This window comes from Theropithecus gelada, chromosome 17, assembly GCF_003255815.1.
Source record: "Theropithecus gelada isolate Dixy chromosome 17, Tgel_1.0, whole genome shotgun sequence".
In the NCBI taxonomy this organism is placed as follows: Eukaryota; Metazoa; Chordata; class Mammalia; order Primates; family Cercopithecidae; genus Theropithecus; species Theropithecus gelada.
The window spans coordinates 74,013,816-74,036,967 of NC_037685.1; the positions used below are offsets into that span (position 1 = coordinate 74,013,816).

The following is a 23,152-nucleotide window of genomic DNA, read 5'->3' on the forward strand; positions in this document are numbered from 1 at the left end:
ACAGAGAGAGAGACAGAGAAAAAAAAAAAAAAAAACTTGATAGGATAAAGTATTGTCACAGTACACCAAGCTGCCTACTATAGGCCTGGTGCTAATAACTCAACCTCTATACTGAGCATATAGTAAGCTCTCCATACACACTTGGTTACTGAGTGATTTATGCAAATGTCTGAAAATGTCCCTTGGGATATACAAAAAGAAAACGAGTGTAAGCACAATCATCCTGCACATTTGAAAGGATAATCTAAATGTTTAATTAAGCTTTAAAAATATCCCCTCAGAGATAATCAACATAGTTTATTCCTTCTAGTGGAAAGTTTAGGACATTTTCAAGAATATTCCAACTAGTTGATCAGTCAATATTAAAGACAAGCAACAGTGGCACTGTCTTTAGAAGAACTGGCATGTCTACTGCTCGTTAATGATACCTGATTAACCAGCTTGTCAACTAGTGGTTGATACCATATAATTTCAAGGATGCATATTTTCTAAGTGCTTGCATCCCTCATCTGAATGAAGCTTATTTCTATTTCTGAAAAGCAAAACAAAGCCTGTTCAGGAACACATGACACCAAAGCCTTTGGCAAGCCAGCACATGAGGGAGAATGCCCTTCAGTGTCTCTGACCCACCACACCAGAGTTCCACACCCGGGCACAGTGACCGTGTGTTCTGAAATGTATGGCATTTCAAGTGTTCTGTTTATTTGTCATATGCTTTCTCTCCTTCAATTGATCTGCAGCCCCAGCTTCTGTAAGGCAAAGAGCTAATGCTTAGGAAATTACATGGATCTCATAAAAAAACTACCAGCAGCATCCTGGCAGCAGGTTACATATTTCAGACCTAGTTCTCAGGACTAATAACCCATAAAGTTCAGGTAGGCTGGTTCCCCCTTTTTCCAACCTACATGAACTTTTATATAACTTTTCGCAAGCACTTCTTAGTTCACTCTCCCATTTCTGTCACTATAAAAACCCACATACCATCAAATAATAAGAACCACTTCCCAGAAAAAGAGAGAAGCTTTCAAAATGGTATCATCTATGGCACGGCCAGCTGGAAAACTGGAGCTTCATGTGTTCAGAAATCCCTGGTTTACCCGAATCCTGCTGCATTGGGCAGGTAAACATACATCCTATGACCTTCTCTTATTTGCATCCTAAACTCAAGGGGACTGTGCTAAGACATAGGAAGGGAAAAGTGATTCTCTGACAATCCCTTCTTTTTATTTCTGATAACCCCTTCTTTTTATATTAGAGAAGGCTAGTCTTTATCACAAATATTCCATATAAGACCTAGTGAGGAAGGGAGGAAGGGAAAGAGGGAAGGAGGGTGGCAAGAGAGGACAGGAAGGAAGGAAAGGAAAGAAGACAGCTTCTACTCAAGATATTAAAAGGTAGAATAAAATATTTAGTTAATGCAAAATTACAACTTGAATGAGATATCTAAATTCTATCTGAATAGCCTCCCTTTAAACTTGTCATTTTGCCGTTCTTTTATTAGAATACACGTCTTAGTTTTTGACTCAGAAAAAAGTGGTTCTTAAATACCTTATTATTAAATAAGGTGCCTTACAAAGGTCCACAGAAACTGGGAAGTCACATGGCATCTGAACTTATGAAAAGTTCAGTTACTTGCAATCCTAATGCTTGCTTACCCAGCTGTGATCCCTAGGCAGGACAGGAAGTTTCTGTTCAAAAATAATAGAAGGGAATAAATTGATCACTATTTTTCTTAGCTCTAAACACCAGAAATTTCTAAGTCACTGTATTCACACAATTTTTCTAACACTGAAATATCCATTTAATACAATATCAATGCTATATTTTGTCATTCAACCAAAATACACTTTTATTTATCCTCCCCAAAAGCTATGCTTATAATGTACTCATTCAATTAACAGTCTTTAAGCCTTCTCTGTGCAAGCACTGTGTCAGGACAGGATTTCAGACCTCAAGCATTTATAGCTTAGTGTGAAAGTCAAACTAGAAGATCAAAGGTTACAGTACAGCATGATAGGTATTATGATAGAGGAAGCCAAAAAGAAGGATATTTAATTAAACTAGATTGAGGACACTTTCCAAATCAAGTGAGACTAAGTTATATTTCAAAGAGTGAGTAGGAATCAGACTATGCAGGGAGAAGAGTATCAAATGAGCAAATGGAAAATAGCAGTGCATGAGTTTGCTAGGGTTTCCATAACAAAGTATTACGATACTGATGGCTTAAAGAAGGGAAATTTACTATCTTATAGTTCTGGAGGCTAGAAGTCCAAAATCAAGGTGTCTTCAGGGTTGGTTCCTTCTGAGGGTCATGTGAGAAATATCTGTTCCAGGCTTCTCTTTTTGGCCTGCAGACTCCATCTTCATTGTGCGTGTCTTCATACCCTCTCCCTTGTATGCATGCTTCTGTGTCCCGATTTCCCCTTTTTATAAAGACATCTTTCATAATGAATTTGAACCCACCTAGGAGCCTCATTTTAACTTATTTCCTCTGTAAAGATGCTACCTCTGAATAGGGTCACATTCTGAGGTGCCAGGGGTTAGGGCTTCCACACAAATTTTGAGAAGTGTGGGTCTCGACCCATGACAAGCATTAAGTTCTCCTTTCAGGATGGTGGAGTAAAGATATTCCTGTTCCATTCTCCCCAAAATTACCCGAAACAGAGCAGAAAATGAAATATACACAAGCTCTATCTTCAAAAACCAAGAGATCCATATTCACAGAGGAAAATCTACAAAGACAAAGTAGATAAAGAAACAGTAAGTGACTTAGAGAGGAAAAGAGCAAACCTGAAGACTTGCTGGAAGGGGCCAGAGGACACCCACGGGGAGCCAGTTCTCTCCACAGAGCAACATGAGGGCCCAAGAAATGGAGGCATCAGCTGTTGAGGAAGACAGCTGGGTAACAGGCAGGTAAAAGAAAGGAGTTACTAGACAGTCTCAGTAGAAGTCCTTCACCCCCATATACCTGCTCCTGCCTTGAAAACGCTGGTGCTAATTCACCCAACACCAATAGGAAATGAAAAGTGTATTTTCTGGAGAAACTAAACTGGGCATACATGTAAAGACAGCAGCAGTGGACAAATGCCAGGCAGAGAATGAAATGACTCTATAAAGTACTGCATACTGACCAGTGAGCCTCTGAGTCCCTCTCTTTGGAGTTTTCTTCTGCTTCCTGTACTGTTTCTTCTGAGAGATAAGAAATTTTATATATATATATATATATATATATATATATATATATATATATATATATATAAAGAAGGAGTTTGGAGAATTTTTTTTTTTAAATCTCCCCTTCTTCCCCCAAAAAAAACCCAAATCAGTAAAATATTTAGAAGATAAAGTCAAGAAAATATGCCAAAATATAGAAAAAAGATAGTCAAAGATAACTTACAGGAGAAAATCTCTAAAGTTAGAAGATAAACCCAGGAGGTCTACAATTTGAATAATAGAAATTCCAAAAAGAGAAAATGAAGGGATGTAAATCAAACAGATAACACAAGAAAATCATCTAGAACTAGAGATGAATTTCTAGATTGAAAATCAATTTAAAAAAGACTTTCACACTAAATCACATCATTACAGAATGCCAGAAAAAGAAAAGATGATATTAAAGTATTTTCAGGGGAAAGAGAGAAAATCCCCCACATAAAGCCTGAAATTCACATGGCCTTGGATTTCTCAGGAACCAGTACCCAAAGTTAGAAGAGCAATGCCTCAAAATTCTGGAGGAAAAATATGTCCAGTTTGGAATAGTCATCAATAAAAATGCAAGCAAAGTGTGAGAGCTGAATAAAGATAGTTTCAGACGTGGAAGGACCTGAACATGTTTACCTTCCATGTGTCTTCTCTTGGGAAGCTACTAAGTAGTATGCTCCACCAAAACAAAGAAATAAAGCAAGAAAATAGAAGAAATGAGGCCCAGAAATCAGAGAACCCAACTTAGGAAAGCAATAAAAGCAATTCCCAAGATAACTTTAAAACAGTGATTCTCAACCTTGGCTGCACATTAGAATCACCCGGGGAGCTTTTTGAAACCCTGAAGCCCAGGCCACAATACAGCAGGCTCTCTGGAGGTGTAACCCAGGTGTCTATGATTTTTAAAGCTCCCTAGGTGAATCCAGTGTGCAGAGGAGGCTGAGAACTATTGTGTTAAAGGAAAGTCCCAGAACAACGGCTGTGCACCAGGCCTACAAACACCCAGGACAGGTTAAAGCAGGAGGAAAGAGGGATCCAGGAGGGAGAGGGAAAAAAAAAAATCGACAGGTTATCTGACAGGTGTAAGTTGGAAAATTGTTTAGAAATCTGCATCAAGAGGCATTTTGTAGAACAGTCACAAAAGCTGTCAGAAGACCGTCAAATGTTCAAAGGAAACTAAGAAACGCTAAAATAAAATATGTTCAAAGAGTTTTACAGGAAGATATAACCACAGTATACCAACTGGCTTGGCAGTGAGAAAATGTTTATATAGTCATAAAAGGGAAAGCTCAAATTACTGAATAATTATAAGAATGAGAGGAAGAAATGAGTTAATAAGGTCTAAAATTGATTAGTCAAGACATATCAACACATATTAACAGATATTCAGAGCTAACTAAGAAAAGAAACAGGTGGTGGGTTGCATAATGGCCCCCCAAAGATGTCCCAATCCCTGGAATCTGTGAATGTTTATATGACAAAAGGGACTTTCCAGAAATTAAGGATCTTGAAATGAAGAGATTAGCCTGGATGGTCCAGGTGGGCCCATTGTAATCACAAGGGTCATAAGAGGAAGCCAAGAAGGTCAGGGAGGGTGCAGAAGGTTGGGTGAGATGGAAGCTAAATTGGAGCAATGCAGCCATGTGCCAAGGGTTTGGGGGGAGAGGGGACAGATGCCCCCTGGAGCCTCCAAAAGGAACCATCCCTGTTGATACCCTCATTTTAGCATTTTAAAACTCATTTTTATTTCTGATCTCCGGAAGTGTAAGAGAATAAATGTTTGTTCTATTAGGTCACTACATTTGTGGTAATTTGTTACAGCAGCAATGGGAAATGCTAAGTGTTCCAAGTGTTGGAGTGGAAGTGGAATTCAAGTGGAGCAAAGGGACACATAGTAAGTATTTTATTTGACTTCGTAATGAATGAGCATGTGACATGTAGATAAAAATTACAATAACCAACCCGCACTGAGTGCTCACAGTAGTGTGAGAGAGGACAGCTGGAGAGGCACGAGCTAGAGAGCTCGGCCCCTCAGACATCAACATGCACACACATCTCCCATGGATTGTGTTAAATGCAAGCTCTGATTCAGGAGGCCTGCAGTGGGGCCTGAGATTGGTCTGCATTGAAATCTTTGCTCCTGATTTCAAAAGCTTTGCTTCCCCTTGCCTTGCTTGCAAAAGCTTTGCTTCCCCTTACCCCTTTGCAGAAGCAAAGATTTAGACTCGAGGCCAGTCCTGCAGACCCTAGAGGACTAAAAAGAGGCCATTGTAAAGAAAGAGACAGAATCTAGAATTGAAGGAGAGAGGGAGGGACAGAAAGAGGAAAGAGCTTTGTGCCTAAGCTAAGACATTTTGATTTTATCCTTGAAGATATGGGGGACCACTGAATGATTTGGGGAAGTGAAACACCAGGATGAGATTTTTTCACATCGTTATTCTTCGTTGAGGAAGTAGAGGCGTAAGGCCGGGTGCGGTGGCTTGCACCTGTAATCCCAGCACTTTGGGAGGCCAAGGTGGGTGGATCATTTCAGCCCAGGAGTTTGAGATCACCCTGTGCAATGTGGCAAAACCCTGTCTCTACAAAGACTACAAAAGTTAGCAGGGCATGGGGGTGCATGCCTGTGGTCCCAGCTACTCAGGAGGCTGAGGTGGCAGGATGGCTTGAGCCTGGGAGGTGGAGGTTGCAGTGAGCCAGATCACGCTACTGCACTCCAGTCTGGGTGACAGAGTGAGACCCTGTCTACAAAAATTTAAAAAATAAAAGATTAAAAAAAGTGGGGGCATAAAACCAGAGACTAGAAACCATTTCGCATTTAACTAGAAATATGCAGTGATGGTTGCTGAGGGAGGTCTGATGATGCTGGTACTTCTGCCTACCCACACAATACAGAGAACTGCATTAATCCACATGTAAAAGTGAACCCTGTAAATATCTCTTGTCTGAAGTCCTAAGCCAAAAGGAACTTTCTTGTAACCACTAAAGGATTTTTCTTGTAATCTTTTACATTGACATAATTTTCCAGTATTTATTAAATCCCAATCTGCCAACGGCAGATCCACTTTTAAAGGAGAAAAGCACAAGAGGAAAAATCTTAGGAAAGTTACATTAGGTAGTAAAATTAAAGTATTAAAAATATACATATAAATTCTTCCAACTCATCACACCCCATATAGATGGGAATCACATAGCGTTCACATTCTATACGTTGACCATAGCTAAAGTAAACTGCAGGTGTCCTCTTTTTCCAAAGAAATGTTCTGCACAGAAGTGCAAGGTACATATTTGATTTTCCTAAAGCATTAGAAATGGTTCTGCAAAGCATTCTCAGAAGAATTCTATGCATATGGATTAGACAGAATGAGAAGAGTATAATATGGGTAAAAAGTCAATTAAATATATTGAACACTGAAACTGTATTAACAGTTTGGGGTCAAAATTAGAGCAGCTATTGCGTGCAGTTTATAAGGAACCATCCTGGGTCCAATCCCACTCCATATTTTCTATTAATAGCTCTGAGGATCCTATGACAAATGCACTAATCAATCCACAGAAAATGCAGCTCTGGGAAACATTGCTAATGCTTTGGACGACAGTATTAAAATTCAGGATGATCCTGTTAAATTGAAGAAATGAGCCAAAATCAATAGAGCAGCACACGCAGTTCTGCCAGGTGTTCCACATCACAGGACACAGGGAGCCCTCAAACGGAAAGGAAGACCAGCCTGGTAGGCAAAAATCCAGTTGGTAAAGCTATCCAACTCCTGTTCTCCCTCTCCCTCCCTCACGGCCACAAGGATATCCAGACGGGTGTTTAGGGCTGCCATCTACACATGATTTAACTCCACTGCCTACAGCTCTCAACTCTTTTCCCCAGAGCCCTGCAGTGAGGGAAGAGATGATGGATTTCCTTTAATATAACTTGTAGGGCCCACACTCACGAATTTAGACTTTAGAACATCACATTAGAAGCAGAAAAAAAAAAAAAAAATAGGAAACAACTAAAGGTTTCTCAGTAGGAGTATAATGACCTCTTCCTAAGGAGTGTCATAATATCTTCCCGACATTTAAAAACACGGTCTCTATTGAGAAAGGGGTAAGGGGAGATGAAGATGACGGTTCTATTGAGAAAGCGGTAAGGGGAGATGAAGATAAGGGTTAACAACTGATTTAGCTACCCAAACCCTGAGAAACCTGAGACTTTAAGAAACGTAAATTCATCTTTTCTTTCAGCTACCCTTACCCAGAGTCATCCTTAATAACACTTACTTTCTTGTCCCCAGTTAGCAAGTCAATAACCAAGCCCTGCTGCTTTCACCTTCTAAGCAGTTTTCTGACCTGCACTCTCTTCTCCATCCTCTCCCCTGCTGTCCTGGCTGAAGTCTTCATCATCCTTCACCCAGATTGATACAGAAGCCTTGGGCGGCCTCTCTGCTTCTCTATTCCTTTAGAGCCATCCTTTGCAATGTTACCAATGTGATCCAGAATGAAAACACAAATCCAACCCTGAGATTTCCCTGTTTAAAAATTTTCAATACCTTCAGTACTCACAGAATGAGGTTCAGGTGTTTCAAGGTGGCATGCAAATTTCTGTGGTGGTTTTCTACCAGGAGCACCACGAGCAGGCAGTATGCAGGTATTTCTACATGTCTCATTGGTAAGCACTGTGTGGGGGCATTTCTAGATGTCTCAGTGTCTGGGTGGCGCTACTAGCCCTTCATGCCCAGGGGCTAGGGGTACTAAACATCCTGCAGGACTCAAGACAACTCACACAATGAACTGTCCCATCTGAATTTCCAGAGATAACACCACTGGGAAAGGGTCCTCTCTGCTCACTTCTATATCCTACTAGCTCACTTTTCTGCACTGCAGCTACATAACTCTTCTTCTGCAACACAAGCCATACTTATTTCTTGCATTTGTACCTTAACTCTTGCTCTATGTATCTTTATTAATTCTGATACCTGGAAAGACTCATCACTTTACTGATTCATAGTTTAAGCTTCTGCTCTGGTGTCATTTCCCAGGAAGCATCTAACACACATGGTCTGACTTAGATGCTTCTTCCTGATAAGACAGTAGTGCTCTCTTATTGTGATATGCTCTGTGCTCAGCAGTTTGCTTTAAAACCAATGGTGTTCTCCTTTACTAAGCTTCACTGGGCAGAAACTGTAGGCACTCAGTAGGCCTTATATAGACCTATGAATTTAAAGAATGGAAGGATGGAAGGATGGAAGGATGGATGGATGGATGGGTGGATGGGTGGATGGGTGGGTAAATGAATGATTGGGTGAGAGGAAGGACTTCTCTGAGGCTGTTTTAGTCCAGGTGCCCATAAAATAATATAAGCATTATTTTAGAGCTCAGGCAACAGTTGAGGTCAAAGTTTTGGATCAGGTCATCTGTCTTTAGTTCCAGCATTCTGTGATGTACAAGTCACTCTATATCCCTAATCTTCGGTCACTAAATACCTCTATAAGATGTGCCAGGCAGCACCCTGCATAGCATTTCACTTACCCATGTTGAGGATTGTGGGCCACAAACAGTACTTTGACAGGCACTTCTGTCTGGCGATTCTACGTTCAGTTTGCTCAAGAACTCAGTGGTTTTGCTACCAGGAACACAAACAGGTGTTAGTGCCTTCACAAAAATATGAATATAACTCTTTATTGTTCCTTTGGATCCTAACCTAGACTTACTTGGGTGATGACTAAAATTGTCCTCAGCAGAACAGAAAGTTACGCTGAGAACAAGGTGTAGTAGAAATCAAAACAGAATGCGATTGCAAGATTACATTCTTCAAGAACAATATTTCAAAAATATAAAACTACGTTTATGAAAGGTGAACCTATGACCTCATTTTTTCCACTTTGTGTTACTGACATAAATACAAGTCCTCTCTCAGAGCACATTCCACCGCACGGGGCCCTAATTTCCTATCTGAACATTTAATGCTTAACACTCAGACTTCGGGGTGGAGCTGTGGAACATTCACGCCCTACAACATCCTGCTTCACACCAGTTTTACATTAAGCCCTTTACCCTCTCATCTCATCTCCCTCATGGCTTTGACCGCTGTCAGGATACACAGACCCTCTAATCCAGCAGCTCTTTTCCATTTATGGATCACAGAGCCCTTTGGGACTCTGAAAGCAAAAGTGGACCCTCTGTTGACACACACACACACACACACACACACTCCTTTGCATTTTGTTTCAGAGAGGGGAAAAAGCCTCCATAGAGGTTAAAAAGTGCTGCTGATTCTAGATTGCATTTCTAATATCTCTTTTTAGCTCTGAAAAACTGACCTAGAAATGTCCTCAGTTTAAATAAGAAGCTCTCTGTTTTTACCTTAAAAATCCAAACCACCACCCCAATTTCCCCTCTCACTTATGCCAAGCATAGAACACTGGAATTATTTCCTAGCCCTTACCCTCAGTGCCTGGCCCGTTCTGCCTACCCTTGATTAATTTCTACCCCTTTGTCCTTTTCTCACGTAATTTGTGGGATTTTTATCTCTTCATTGCACATTCACAGCCACATACCTCATTGAGCACTGACTTATATTGCACCAGACTTGTGCAGCCTGCTCCCATCTCCCTCCCTCCCTCCTGCTAGCCCTCTGCTTCCCCCTAACATTTTAAGCCCAATGCTAAGATCTGATTCATCAAGTACTTAGGACATGGGCATCAAAGGAAATGCAAAGTATCTGGTAAGAACAAATGGCATCCAGTGTAGGGGGAAAACAAGGAATTAGAAATTAAACAGGTGCCAACATCACTTCAAATAATTACTTAGGTAGAACATGGCATTTGAAAAAGGTCAGAAGCTTGATCTGGGGAAGGAAGAAATAAAAGTGAAGCAACGTACAGAACCCTGAGAAACATAACCCTGAGAAACATTCAGCAGTTGAAACGAGCAGCCTTTCCATTCGTCTTGGATTACTTATCTTGCCTAGAAAAGACAAGGAGACTAATGAAGTCGCAGGGTCTGGAAGCTGCCCTACTGTCTGGGGCTTTATGAAGTCATCAGTCAAAAGCATAAAAAGAAGAGTGATGCCAGAAGTTTGGATGAGATCTCTGAATATCCTGAGTGCAGACCATAGGAGAAAGCAGTGAAAAAGAAACACTGTGACAAGCAAGGAGGAAACTTCAGACCAAGTCGACAGGCAGCCCCTCAGTTTACTGACTGCTGCATCTTACCTGCCAACACCAAGCACAAAGCTGTCTGCATAACTAGCCTCTAGCTGTGGCCCTTGTGCCAATTATCACTACCCCACTCATGCTGCAGGATATAAAGCAGAGTGACAGGCCACAGGACTGCCAGAGGAATACAGGTAGGGGCCTGCAGAGGATGTGGATTACTGTCAAGTGATCAACTATACAAAGGAAGTCCCATTTTACTACACTAACTCGTATTTTTCTACTATTAGCATTAGTCCCTGGTATATAATAAAATTTCCATATATTGGTTGAACTGAAGTGGGATCCCTGTAGGTAACTGTGGTTATATTTAATAAAAGTAAGATGTAGAACCTGTTTGAGGGGCAAATGAAGGAAAACCAACCTTGTGGGAAGTCCAACTGGACTAAGAACCCTGGACTCTAGCACTATTTTCACCTTGCCCTTCGGGTTTCTTGGTATTATCACTACTGTGACTCTGCAGCCTGTTGGAGAGGGGTGGTTCTCTTCCACTTTGTCACTCTGATCCAAGCATAAAAGATTTCTTCCTCTATTCTCCATAGTACAAAATAAAATTTACTCATGTCCAACTTAGGATTTTTAAGGATCCTTCCTGCTCATTCTTACGTTGATTTCTATGGCATATCCTGAAAGGTCTCTTCAAGAAAATCTTGCCTCAACAGAATACAGTTGTAGCAGAGACTGCTAAATGGTCATGAAAATTTACATTCTCCTCTTCTGGCCACACAACTTGGCTACATTTCCTAGCCTCCCTTGCAGCTAAGGTTGGCTATATGATCGAGTCTTGACCATTGGAATGTGAGAAGTGATGAATGCCACGTCCAGTACTAACTTATTAGAAAATTCCCACGCATGTGCCTCCATACGTTGTTCTCCTGGGTGGAACAGAGACAGCCCTCAAGGAAATGTTGGAAGTTGTGCATTGAAGGTGGTGGAGTCTCTATCAGTTTTGGTTCCTAAATACCTGAGTGGAGGAGGCTGCCTTTCAAATTATGATACAATGATATTTTAAAAAGCAGTCTATGCTTTTTGCGAATTCACTTATAGGTAGTAAAATTAGAAGCACTTGCCAAGTGAGAAGAGCAGCTCCTGGCATCCAGGAATTGATCTGATGCTCACGTCTAAATCTCAGTGTTATTATAAACTGATCTGATCCGACACTGAAGTTAAGCCTTGTTCCACTGTTGGATGTAAGTAGTTACACAGAATATCCACTTCACACAAGGTCATCATGCAATCCACAAAGTACCAAACATCATCTCCTCTAAGTGAATGACTGCTACTTCTTCACTAATTACAGCTTCATAGTCACTCTAGGTCCTTCCCATAGGAAAGATTTACTGAGATACCCAATCATAAAATTGTCCCCACAGTCTGATGGCGTCCAATCCAGAGTAACTCCCTGCCTCCGTAGACCTCCCCAAAATTACCCAACCAAAACACAAATCCTGTAGTAGGGTCTTTCTAACACTTTCTCACTGAGATAACTCACCATTCCCTATGGTATGCATTTTCCTTTGCTGCAATGAGTAATAAACCCAACTTGTTCAACTACAGGTATGTTCCTGGTAGTTTTTGGTTAAAGCACATTGACAAATGTTACATACCAGGACAGTGGTTATTGCTAGGGAAAGACAGAGAAGGAAAGGATGAGGGTGGAGGGATAGCTGTCTTTGTAATATTTATTTTTTTAATTAACCGAATATAAGTAATATCTTAACAATACGGCCTTAGTGGTTGATACATATTTTCTGTGTGTTTGAAATGTTTCTCAAATAAAAAGGGAAAAAAACCCACACAGACTATGGTGGTGTTTACTAGGGAGACTTGGCAGGTCCCATTCCAGATTTCATAGAACAATAGTTTCCAGAATGCCAGTGGGAAGACCAGTGTGGCACTGGCTACATGAGAATCACCTGCGGTGCTTCCTAGAAATTACTGGACTTAAGCCTTTGACTCTAATTCAGCACGTCTGGAGTGGGATCCGGGAATCTGCGTTTCTTAAAAGCACCCCTGGTGATGGTAAGAACTACTACAGTAGTACAGATGGATATTCAATGTGCATAATTATCTTAAGTCTACATGATTCTGACTTATGAATAATTCATGTTATATAACACATTTGGAAATAAAACCTCAGTGTGTCTTAGGAACTGTATAATCTAATAATGCATTCTACATGTACTTTGCAATAGCTTCACAAACCTGAACTTTGCCACCATGAGGTTTAGGTAAGTAATCATTCATACAGGCACGCATATATTCATGCAGGCAACAAATATTTCCTGAGTCTCTGCCATGTGCTTAGCAATATGGGTTGTAGGACAATCTAAAGAAGTATTATTTTGCTCGAGTCAGTTTCACATGACTGGGTATGAGCAAATGACATTCACACACCTACAAGCAGTCACAGAGCCTATGTAAGTAAGAGAGTGAGAGAAAATCTATTGGGATACACAAAACCTGTTTAAGAGATCACAAGAACAAGATTTATAAAACAAAACATGAAAGTGAGTAGTAATGCTGGGAGAACTTTGTACTTAATCAAAGTAATCAACCTATTACATAAACTTTAAGGAATTCTTTCCCTTCATTTATCTGGTCTTTAATAATTTAATTTTAGTTGCACAACTAATACATAAATACGAGTCAGAAAATAGAATAGAAATTAGATAAAAATATAAAGAAAAAAGTGAAGGTCCTATTTAACATCTCTGTCAACCTGACTCCTTTCCCCAAAGGACATCATGAATTGTCAAGTATGTATCCTGATTATTTTCTATTAATTGATAAATATCTATTTAAAATTACATACAAATGAACAGTGATTTACCTTGGGGGAGGGTAATTAGGATAAGGCAGAGAAGGCCGGCTGTTCTCTAAAATGTGTTTCTCTGCTTCCTGGATATATAGCTAGACTACATTTCCCAGCTCCCACACAATTAGATGTGACCTAGGAGCATATATCTGCATTCTAGTCAATGAAATGTGAGTAAATGTATGGGCCAGGCTGAAGTGATCCACATCAATAACCTCTCACAGGATTCTTAATACTCTTTCCTCCTTCTAACTGATGATGGTGGGCTTGCAAGGCATTTGCAAAAGATAGTAGAGTCACCCTTTGCCTGAAGCTTTTAATGCCAGGGGGCAAAAGCTAACCCGACTCAAACATCAGCCCCGGATCATTCCACAAGAAAGATATAAACCTCTTGTTCTTTAAGTCACCGAAATTTTGGTGTTTACGTTTTTTAACTACAGCTTTTCCTACCCTAACAGATTTTTTTCTTTAAGTGGGATACTATATTTTGTTCTGAAAATAGATTTTTGTCATCTAACCACATCTTCGAGATTTTTCCATATTTATAAATATATATCTTATTCCTTTTGGCAGCTGACTGGCATTTTATGATATGGATATAATACATGTAACATTCTTATGGATGGATATTTATGGTTTTTTCCAGTGAGCATCCTGGTATATACATCTTGTTCAAATACATAAATACTTTTCCAGGATATAAACCTAGAAGTAGAATTTTATTCTAATATAGGTTCACATAAATAGATATACAAATTTTTGTTTTTGTTTTTTGAGACAGGGTCTCACACTGTTGCCTAGGCTGGACAGCAACCTTGACCTCCTGGGTTCAAGTGATCCTCCTACATCAACCTCCCAAATAGTTGGGCTACGGGAGCACACCACCATGCCCAGCTAATATTTTTTTAGAGGTGGGGCCTTGCTGTGTTGCCCAGGCTGATCACTTCTGGCCTCAAGTGATCCTCCCACCTCAGCCTCCCAAAGTATTGGGATTACAAGCATGAGCCACTGCACTCAGCCTATGCATGATTAAACCATGCTTAATAGTGCCAAGCTGATCTACACAAATTTATATATATTCACCAAAAGTTAACTTTATGAAAGTGCCAATTCAGAACCAAGGATAACCTCCTTTAAGTACTAGTCCTATCCTGTCTTGCACATTCCTATTTATCTCCGTCACCTCCGAGTGTCCCAGTCTCACCCATCATTCAATATCACTCAATGTCTCAATCCCACACTGCCCCGTATGTCAGCCACTTAAGCCCCCACACCTCCCTCTAGCCTTCCAAACCTTTCCAAGGGGGCAAAAATCTCTTTATCTTTAACCAAGAGTTAACAACTCAGGATTCTTAACCTCATGTCAGAAAGTCTCCCTCAAATACAAAATGACTATTAGGCAAACACCCAGGTAAAAATAAATTGTGGGCAAGATCCATTTACAAATGCTAAAATCACTGGGCAAAGGTTTGCAGATAACAGGATATTAGTATAGTCTTAAAGGATCTCTCCCAAGACATTCATCAACTGCAAAGAGAAAAACAATAACTTAACAGTGGAGACCACCTCACCAAATGATCCAAGTAAATATCACCAGTGATAAGGATACTGACCATCACGTACCCTCTGACGTGATGCACTGAGAAGGACACGGCATCACTTCTGTAATTTTCTTGTTGGAAATTATAACTTCAAGCTATTCATGAGAAAACATCAGACCAACCCAAATTGGGGGACATTCTACAAAGTAATTATCCAGTACCCACTGAAAGTGTTAAGGTCATGAAAGAGAAGGGAAAAAAATGAGGTACTGTCACATATTGGAGGAAATTAAGGAATCATAATGACTGGGTGTTTTATGTGATCCTGAATTGGATCCTGAAATAGAAAAGGAGCACTGGAGGGAAACTGATGGAATGTGAATAAGGTCTGTAGTTTATATTAATAGTATTGTACCGATGTTAATTTTCTGATTTTGATCATTGTACTGTGGCTATATAAGATATTAATGTTAGCTAGATGAAGGTTTTATTGGAAACCATTTTTCTACTATTTTTGTACCTTTAAGTTGGAAATTATTTCAACATAAAAAGTTTAAAAAAAAAAGAGTCGGCCTCACTTTCCCACATTGTCTGAAACCTGACCACCTCTTGAGAAGAGTACTTCCTCCGACCCCCAGATATGGAGCTATTTTACTTCTCATATACATATTCCCTGGTGCCTGAAAGTGAAGCAGACATCCTGTTTGCTCCCAATCTACTTCCAGACCATTATTCTCCCATCACCTGCAAAACATGTTTGCTCCTGTAGTTCCCACAACACAGAATATACCATCCTCTTTGCCATTGTCATCCTTCAACCTTCTGGTCAACCATCTCTCATTTGTTTAAGATTTCAGCCTTCGGTGCACCCAGGAGGCGTGGGCATCATGTAATTGGCAATTGGTCAAGGCTGATGCCAGACCCAGCCTCCTGAAGGAACCATGTCCTGCAGCTTTGGGTGCTACTCGCCATGTCAGGCAGACACTGCTACCCAAGAGGAGCTGCTTTGAATTCTCTGAATGTTGGAAGGAGGAACACCAGAGCTGCTGGCTGAAAATCATCCAAACAAGAGGAATACCCCCCAGCATGGACTTCCTGGTTTTCTTCCTGCTCTACTGGCTTTGGTGCTAGTTGGTTATGTTGTGACCTGTTTTTTGCTAGAAAACCCATGATTTGAAATGCCTGGTCAGGGCAGGAGCACAGATATTTTCCTGTATAATTCCAGAATGTCTTCAGAAAGCCATGTAAAGAGTGCTTCATTACATTTCCCATACATGAAATCATACCTTCATTATCCTTCACCTGGTCTTGCAAGGGATGGTGAATGCTGAATATACCTGGGAAATACCCGGCTACCATCAAAAGCTAGTTCTCCTGTATTACCTTCTTCTGCCCTATCTGCTTCTGATTGTAGACCCGTTTATTTCCACCCTAACTTGTGTAACTGATTCTGGCATTATAACAAAAGCAAATGAATTATTTCTTCAAGTTTATAAATTCAATGAAGTGATGTTTCTAAAGAGGTGAGGTGCTCTACTTATGATTTATGAACACCAGCTCGATCTAAGCACTGACTGCAGTGTGTGCACCATTTTGGTCATCATTGGGTTTGGGTGAACAACTGCATCTGGGCTTGGAACACCAGTTATTAATACTTTCTCATCTACCTCTTGATGTTGATGGCCTCGGCTGCTGCCATGGCCATTGGGAGCAGTGCGTTTCTGGTCAACTTGGTGGTATTGTTGGATTTGCACTAGACTTACACTGATGACCTTGGACACTTCCAGTTTATGGACTTGATTTTTCTTATTCAGTACCTGTTCCGGACCTTTCCAACAATTGTCTTCATGCTGGGGTTGTGGTTGGGGAGGATGTCGTAATGGTCCTGAGCTTCCTCCTGGGTGCTTTGCTCTGTACCTGGTTGCCACCAACCAGACTGCTAATGAGTAGTACAGAGGGGACTGGGTCTCATGCCAGCATTGACCCCTCACGGCCTGATCCCCATCAGGAAAGCCCTAAATCTACCAGAACATTCACTCCCATGGGCTCTGGAGCAACCTTTGAGAGATCTTTCTACCTGCCATTCCATACTATGAGAGAAAGAAGAAAGAAAAATGGAAGGAGTGTTATTGCCTTTTAAATATACTATGCATTTATTTATTTTTTAAAAACCCTTCAGCCTTTCTCCTTATCTTGACTACTGTTAACATGGATATCCTGTGTGCTCTCCCCAACCACAAGCTGTGTTTCTTGATTTCTTGGTCTCCGGTAGCTCTTCCTCACTCCACCTCAGCCACACTGCCAGGACCGTACCCTTGTTATTGTTGTCATGAATAAATGTCCTCTCTCCAAACTATCTGATAAATTCCATTCCTGAATACAACTTTGTCAGTCCATGTTCTTCTTTCAAGTACTATCAATATAACAACATTCCAGTCTTCTGGGATTTCCAAACCACTGATTCCCCACCTCTTTCTAACCATCAGTTCCCATCTATTTTAATTCTTGTGCAGCTTAGAGCCCACAGTCCAATTTTTAAATCTTTCCCTTACAAATTCCTTTCTCCCTCTTCTCCCTGCTTCCATCATATATGTCTGGAAAAATCTCAAACTTAGATCAAGCCAACCATCTGCTTTCTCTGAGTCTGCACCAGAACAAATAAATAAATAAATAAATAAATAAATAAATCAAACTTGGGAAAAATAACATATCTGGTGGTTTTGGGATGGGAGGTATGAAGAAGGATGCAGTAGTGATGTAGACTGGCTTCAAATGAAGTCCATTAACTCTAGCTTCACCCTACTGAATTCTGCTACTCCATTTCACTCATAAATTCTTTTTTTTTTTTTTTATTTTTTTTTTTTTTGAGATGGAGTTTTGCTCCTGTTGCCCAGGCTGGAGTGTAATGGTGTGATCTTGGCTCACTGCAACCTCCGCCTCCTGGGTTCAAGTGATTCTCCTGCCTTAGCCTCCTGAGTAGCTGGGATTACAGGCACCTGCCACCATACCTGGCTAATTTTTTGTATTTTTAGTAGAGACAGGGTTTCACCATTTGCTCAGGTTGGTCTCAAATTCCTGACCTCAAGTGATCCACCTGCCTCAGCCTCCCAAAGTGCTGGGATTACAGGCCTGAGCCACCATGCCCAGCCCACTCATTAATTATTCTCCTGTACCTTTTGTTTGTTCTCAGTTCTCAGCTGACAATCTTCTCATACTTCATTGAGAATAGAGAAATAAGTCTTTCATCTTGTCAACACAAAATCTTTAAGTCTTCCTATATCTGTACCTATCTTCCTTGAACAAAAATGTAAAGAGTGCTTCCTCAATTATAATAGGGGAAGTACTCTCCTTTTAATCACTGACTAATCATTAAGCATTGGTTATGTATACTCAGGAACCTATTCATATAATCTTTCTAGTTTCTAGTTTTCCCTTTGTGTCTAGTCTTCCCCTTGTGTCTAGTCTTCCCCTCCTCTCCTGGATCATTTCTATCAGCATACAAACATGACCCATTTAAGAAAACTTTTGATTCCACAGCCTCATCCAGTTACTGCCTCATTTCATTGTTCTCACTTTCAAATTATTCAAGAGTTACTGCTAAATGCCAAATCTATTCCCATATCTCCATTTACTCATGAGTCCAATTCAATCAAGCTCCAGCCCCATCATCATACCCAAATCATTCCTGTCAAGATCACAGCCATCGTCACTGGTCCTCCTCTCATTTGACCTTTCAACACTGGTGGAGAATTGACTCATTTCTCCTTTCGGAAACATGTCTGTCCTGTTTTCCATGATACCACTCTCTTGATTTGCCCAACCTCTCAGATGTCCTTTAGTATCTACCTGAACTCTACATGATAGAGCTCCTCTGTATTTGGTCCTGGGCCCTCTTCTCAAACCTGCAATTTCATCTTAAGTAAGTTTATCCATTTTCATGGTTTTATATTTACATGCTAATAATTCCTATATTTATGTTTCCCACACATCTGCTCAGTGAAACCAAACTCATGTGTACAACTGCCCATTTGATATCTCCAAGCCATCTCAAACTTAAACTCTTGATATTCTTCTAAATATATAAGCTTAAACTTAACTTAAACTCTTGATTTTTTCTTCCCAAACCTTGGTTTTCACCTAGTAGCCCCCATCTCAGTACACGGCATAACTACACCTCCAATACTTCAAGTCAGAAACTTGGGAGTCATCCTTGATTCTTCCTTCTTCTTCATCCCCAATATCAATATGTCCTATTGAACTTACATACAATATGTAGGTATAGTCATATGTCAGAGATACTGTGAGTTTGCTTCTAGACCACTACAAAAAAGCAAATCAAACATTACAATAAATTGAGTCACATAAATGTTTTTGTTTTCCATTCATATAAAAGTTGGGTTTACACTATATTGTAGTCTGTTAGGTGTGCAATAGCATTATGTCTTTAAAAATGTACACCTTAATTTAAAAATACTTTATTGCTAAAAAAAAATGCTAACATCTGAGCCTTGGGTGAGTTGTAATATTTTTGCTGGTGGAGGCTCTTGTTGATACCTGCTGACTAATCAGGGTGGTAGTTGCTAAAGGCCAGAGTTGCTGTGGCAATTTCTTAAAATAAGACATTGAAGTCTGCCACATCAATTGACTCTTTCATGAAAGATTTGTGTGTAGCATGCAATGCTGTTTGACAGCATTTTACCCATAACAGAACTTCATTCAAAATGGAAGTCAATCTCTTAAACCCTGCCACCACTTTATCAGCTAGGTTTATACAATATTCTAAATTTTAAGTCATTTAGTCAATGTTCACAGCACCTTCATCACGAGTAGTTCCCATCTCAAGAAATCCCTTTCTTTGCTCATCCATAAAAAGCAACTCCTCATCCATTGACGTTTGATCCTAAGATTTCAACAATTCAGTCACATCTTCAGGCTCCACTTCTAATTCTAGTTCTCTTGCTATTTCCACATCTGCAGTGACTTCCTCCACTGAAGTCTTGAGTCCATCAATGTCATCCATGAGGGCTGGGATCAACCTCTTCCATATTCCTGTTAATGTTGATATTTTGACCTCCTCCCATGAATCACAAGTGTTCTTGATGGCATCTGGAATGGTAAATCCCTTCTAGAAGGTTTTCAATTTATTTTGCCCGGATCCATCAGAAGAATCACCATCTATAGCCTTAAAAAAATCAATTTCTTAAATAATAAGATGTGAACATCAAATTTCTTCCTTGATCCACAGGCTGCAGAATGGAGACTGCATTGGCAGGCACGAAAACATTAATCTCCTTGTACATCTTCCAGGCATCTCAAACTTAGCATGTCTGTCCTTGAACTTTTGATATTCTTCTTCCCAAACCTTGGTTCTTGGTTTTGATATTTGGTTTAGAAATACTGCCAAATATCCTAATAGGTATTAGAACCAACGTTTGGGAAGAAAAAATATCAAAAGTTTAAGTTTAGATATGCTAACTTTAAAGGCCTGGGAAATATACAAGGAAATTAATGTTGTTTTCATGGGTGATTAGGTGCATTGTCAATGAGCAGCAATATTTTGAAAGGAATCTTTTCTTCTGAGCAGGTCTTATTAGCGGGCTTAAAATATTCAGTAAACCATGTTGTAAACAGAGGTGCTGCCATCTAGGCTCTGTTATTCCATTCATAGAGCATACACACAATTTAGCACACTTTTTAAAGGGCCCTAGGATTTTCAGAATAGCAAATGAGCATTGGCTTCAACTTAAAGTCACCATCTGCATTAGCCCCTAACAAAAGTCAGCCTGTCCTTTGAAGTAGGTATTGATGTCTCCTCTCTACCTATGAAAGTCCTAGATGGCATTTTCTTCCAATAGAAGGCCATTTCATCTACATTAAAAATCTGTTGTTAGGCTGGATGCAGTGGCTCAACTCCTGTAATCTCAGCACTTTGGGAGGCTGAGGTGGGCGGATCACCTGAGGTCAGGAGTTCAAAACAAGCCTGGCCAATATGGTGAAACCCCGTCTCTACTAAAAATACAAGAAATTAGCCGGGCATGGTGGTGGGTGCCTGTAATCCCAGCTACTCAGGAGGCTGAGGCAGAAGAATCACTTGAACCTGGGAGGCAGAGGTGGCAGTGACCTGAGATGGCACCACTACACTCCATCCAGTCTGGGAGACAGAGCAAGACTGTCAAAAAAAAAAAAAAAATCTGTTGTTTAGCATACACATCTTCATCAGTGATCTTAACTAGATCTTCTGGATATCTTGCAGTTTCTACATCAGCACATTCTACTTCACATTGCACGTTTATATTATGGAGCAGGCTTTTCCTTAAACCTCATGAACCAACCTCTGCTAGTTTCTAACTTTTCTTCTGCAGCTTCCTCATCTCTCTCAGCTTTCATAGAAATAAAGAGTGTTAGGGCCTTGCTCTAGCTTAGGCTTTGACCTAAGGGAACGTTTTGGCTGGTCTGATGTTCATCCAGACCACTTGAACTTTCTCCATATTAGCAATGCAGCTATTTTGCCTACTTATCATTCACATGTTCACTGGAGTAGCATTTTTAATTTCCTTTGAGAACTTTTCTTTTGCATTCACAACTTGGCTAACAAGTGCAAGAGGTCTAGCTTTTGGCCTGTCTTGGTTTTCAACATGCCTCCGCACTGAACTTAGTCATTTCTAGCTTTTGATTTAAAATGAGACGTGTGATATTTCCTTTTACTTGAATGCTTAGGGGGCATGGTAGGGTTATTAATCGGCCTAGTTTCAGTATTGTTGTGTCTCAGGTAATAGGAAGACCCCAAGAGGAGAGAGAGATAGACAGGGGAACAGCCAGTCAGGGGAGCAGTCAGAACACATGCAACATTTATTGATTAAATTCACTGTCATTTGTGGGCAGGGTTTGTGGATCCCCAAAACAATTACAATAGTAACAACAAAGATCACTGATCATCGATCACCAAATCAGATGTCATCATAATGAAAAGGTTTGAAATATTGCACAGATTACCAAAATGTGACACTATGACCCAAAGTGGAAAAATGGCACCAATAGGCTTGCTCAACACAGGGTTGCCACAAACTGACAATTTATAAGATTTAAAAAATGGATTATCTGTGAGGTGCAATAAAGCAAAGTCCAATAAAACAAGGCATGCCTGTACTTTTCTCTGCACTGACATCACTGAAGCTGAGCCACCACCAACTCTTATCTGGACTACTACAGTAACATCTTTAGTAGTTTCTCCATTTCTTCTCTTGCCTTCTCAAATCTATTCACAACACAGCAACCAGAGTAGTCATTTCTTTTGGAAAAATAAAAATCTTCTACAGGTTATCCTTGTGGCTTGAAAAAAATGCAGACTCTGTGCCATGGCCCATGTGGTCCACTTGACCTGCCTAGCTCCTGCCTGCCTTGTCAACTTCGTGATCTCTTTTTTTCACTTCAGCCCAAACACACCAGCTTCCTTTCAGGTTGCCGAGTACCCTATATGCCATTGCCTCAGCCTAGAACTTTCTTTCTGGTTCTCTGTATCATCCTTTTGTCTCCAGTTCAAATGTCGTTTTCTTGGAAAATCAGGTCCTATCTATCACACTAAGGAGATTTTTCCCTTCCCAGTCCCATTATGCTCAATCACTTACCCTATCTCTAACACTATGTTCCTTCATAGGAATTGTTCGAATCCTACAGTTATCCTACACAGTTCTTTGTTAGCTTGTCTATTAATTTCCACATTTGCTCATGGAGCCATATTTGCTTTATTCACAATACATGCCTAGAACCTAGTATAGTGCTTGACACACACTAGGAGCTTATCGGTTTAGAGGATTTTTCTGTTTGGGGTTTTTAAGTGATATGGTCTCCCCTGAGTCACCCAGCCTGGAGTGCAGTGGTGTGATCATAACTCACTGCAGCCTCAAACTCCTGGCTCAAGTGATCCACCTGCCTCAGCCTCCCAAGTAGCCAGGACTGCAGGCACGTGCTACCACACCTGATTCATGCTCGTTGTTGAATAAATGAAAGCTCCTTTCCTAATATAAAGTATTATCAGTCCATTGACATTTTTGCCACTGTATAATAAAATCTATATTTGTGTTTCCCTAATCATTAGTGAAGCTGAATATTTTGATTCCTATTTTCTTTTAACTGCTTGTTCAAGTAATTTGCCAATTTTTGAGTTGTTATTTTCTTATTATCCTATAAACATTCTTTGTGAAATTAAGCCTTTATCCATTTTGTTTCAGGCAAACATTTTTTCCTAGATTATTATTTGCTTAAAACGTTCTTCATTATATCTTCTATGACAGATTTTAAAATTTTTATGTACTTAAATCTATGGTCTCTCTTTATGGCTTCTGAGATTTGATTACTGCTTAAAAAGGAGTTTCTACTCCCAAAGTATAAAA

The 23,152-nt window shown here is 40.1% G+C and overlaps 1 protein-coding gene across 1 annotated transcript in view; it reads right to left on the bottom strand.

Moving 5' to 3' along the window:
* Positions 1–23,152, bottom strand: part of EPSTI1 (epithelial stromal interaction 1) — a 112,368-nt gene that overhangs the window by 31,866 nt on the left and 57,350 nt on the right. The window contains exons 7-8 of the mRNA XM_025364294.1: positions 8,719–8,812; positions 1,656–1,688 (exon numbers count right to left, since the gene is read on the bottom strand). Of these exons, the coding sequence (XP_025220079.1) occupies positions 1,656–1,688; positions 8,719–8,812 (127 nt within the window). The remainder of the gene's footprint in view (positions 1–1,655; positions 1,689–8,718; positions 8,813–23,152) is intronic.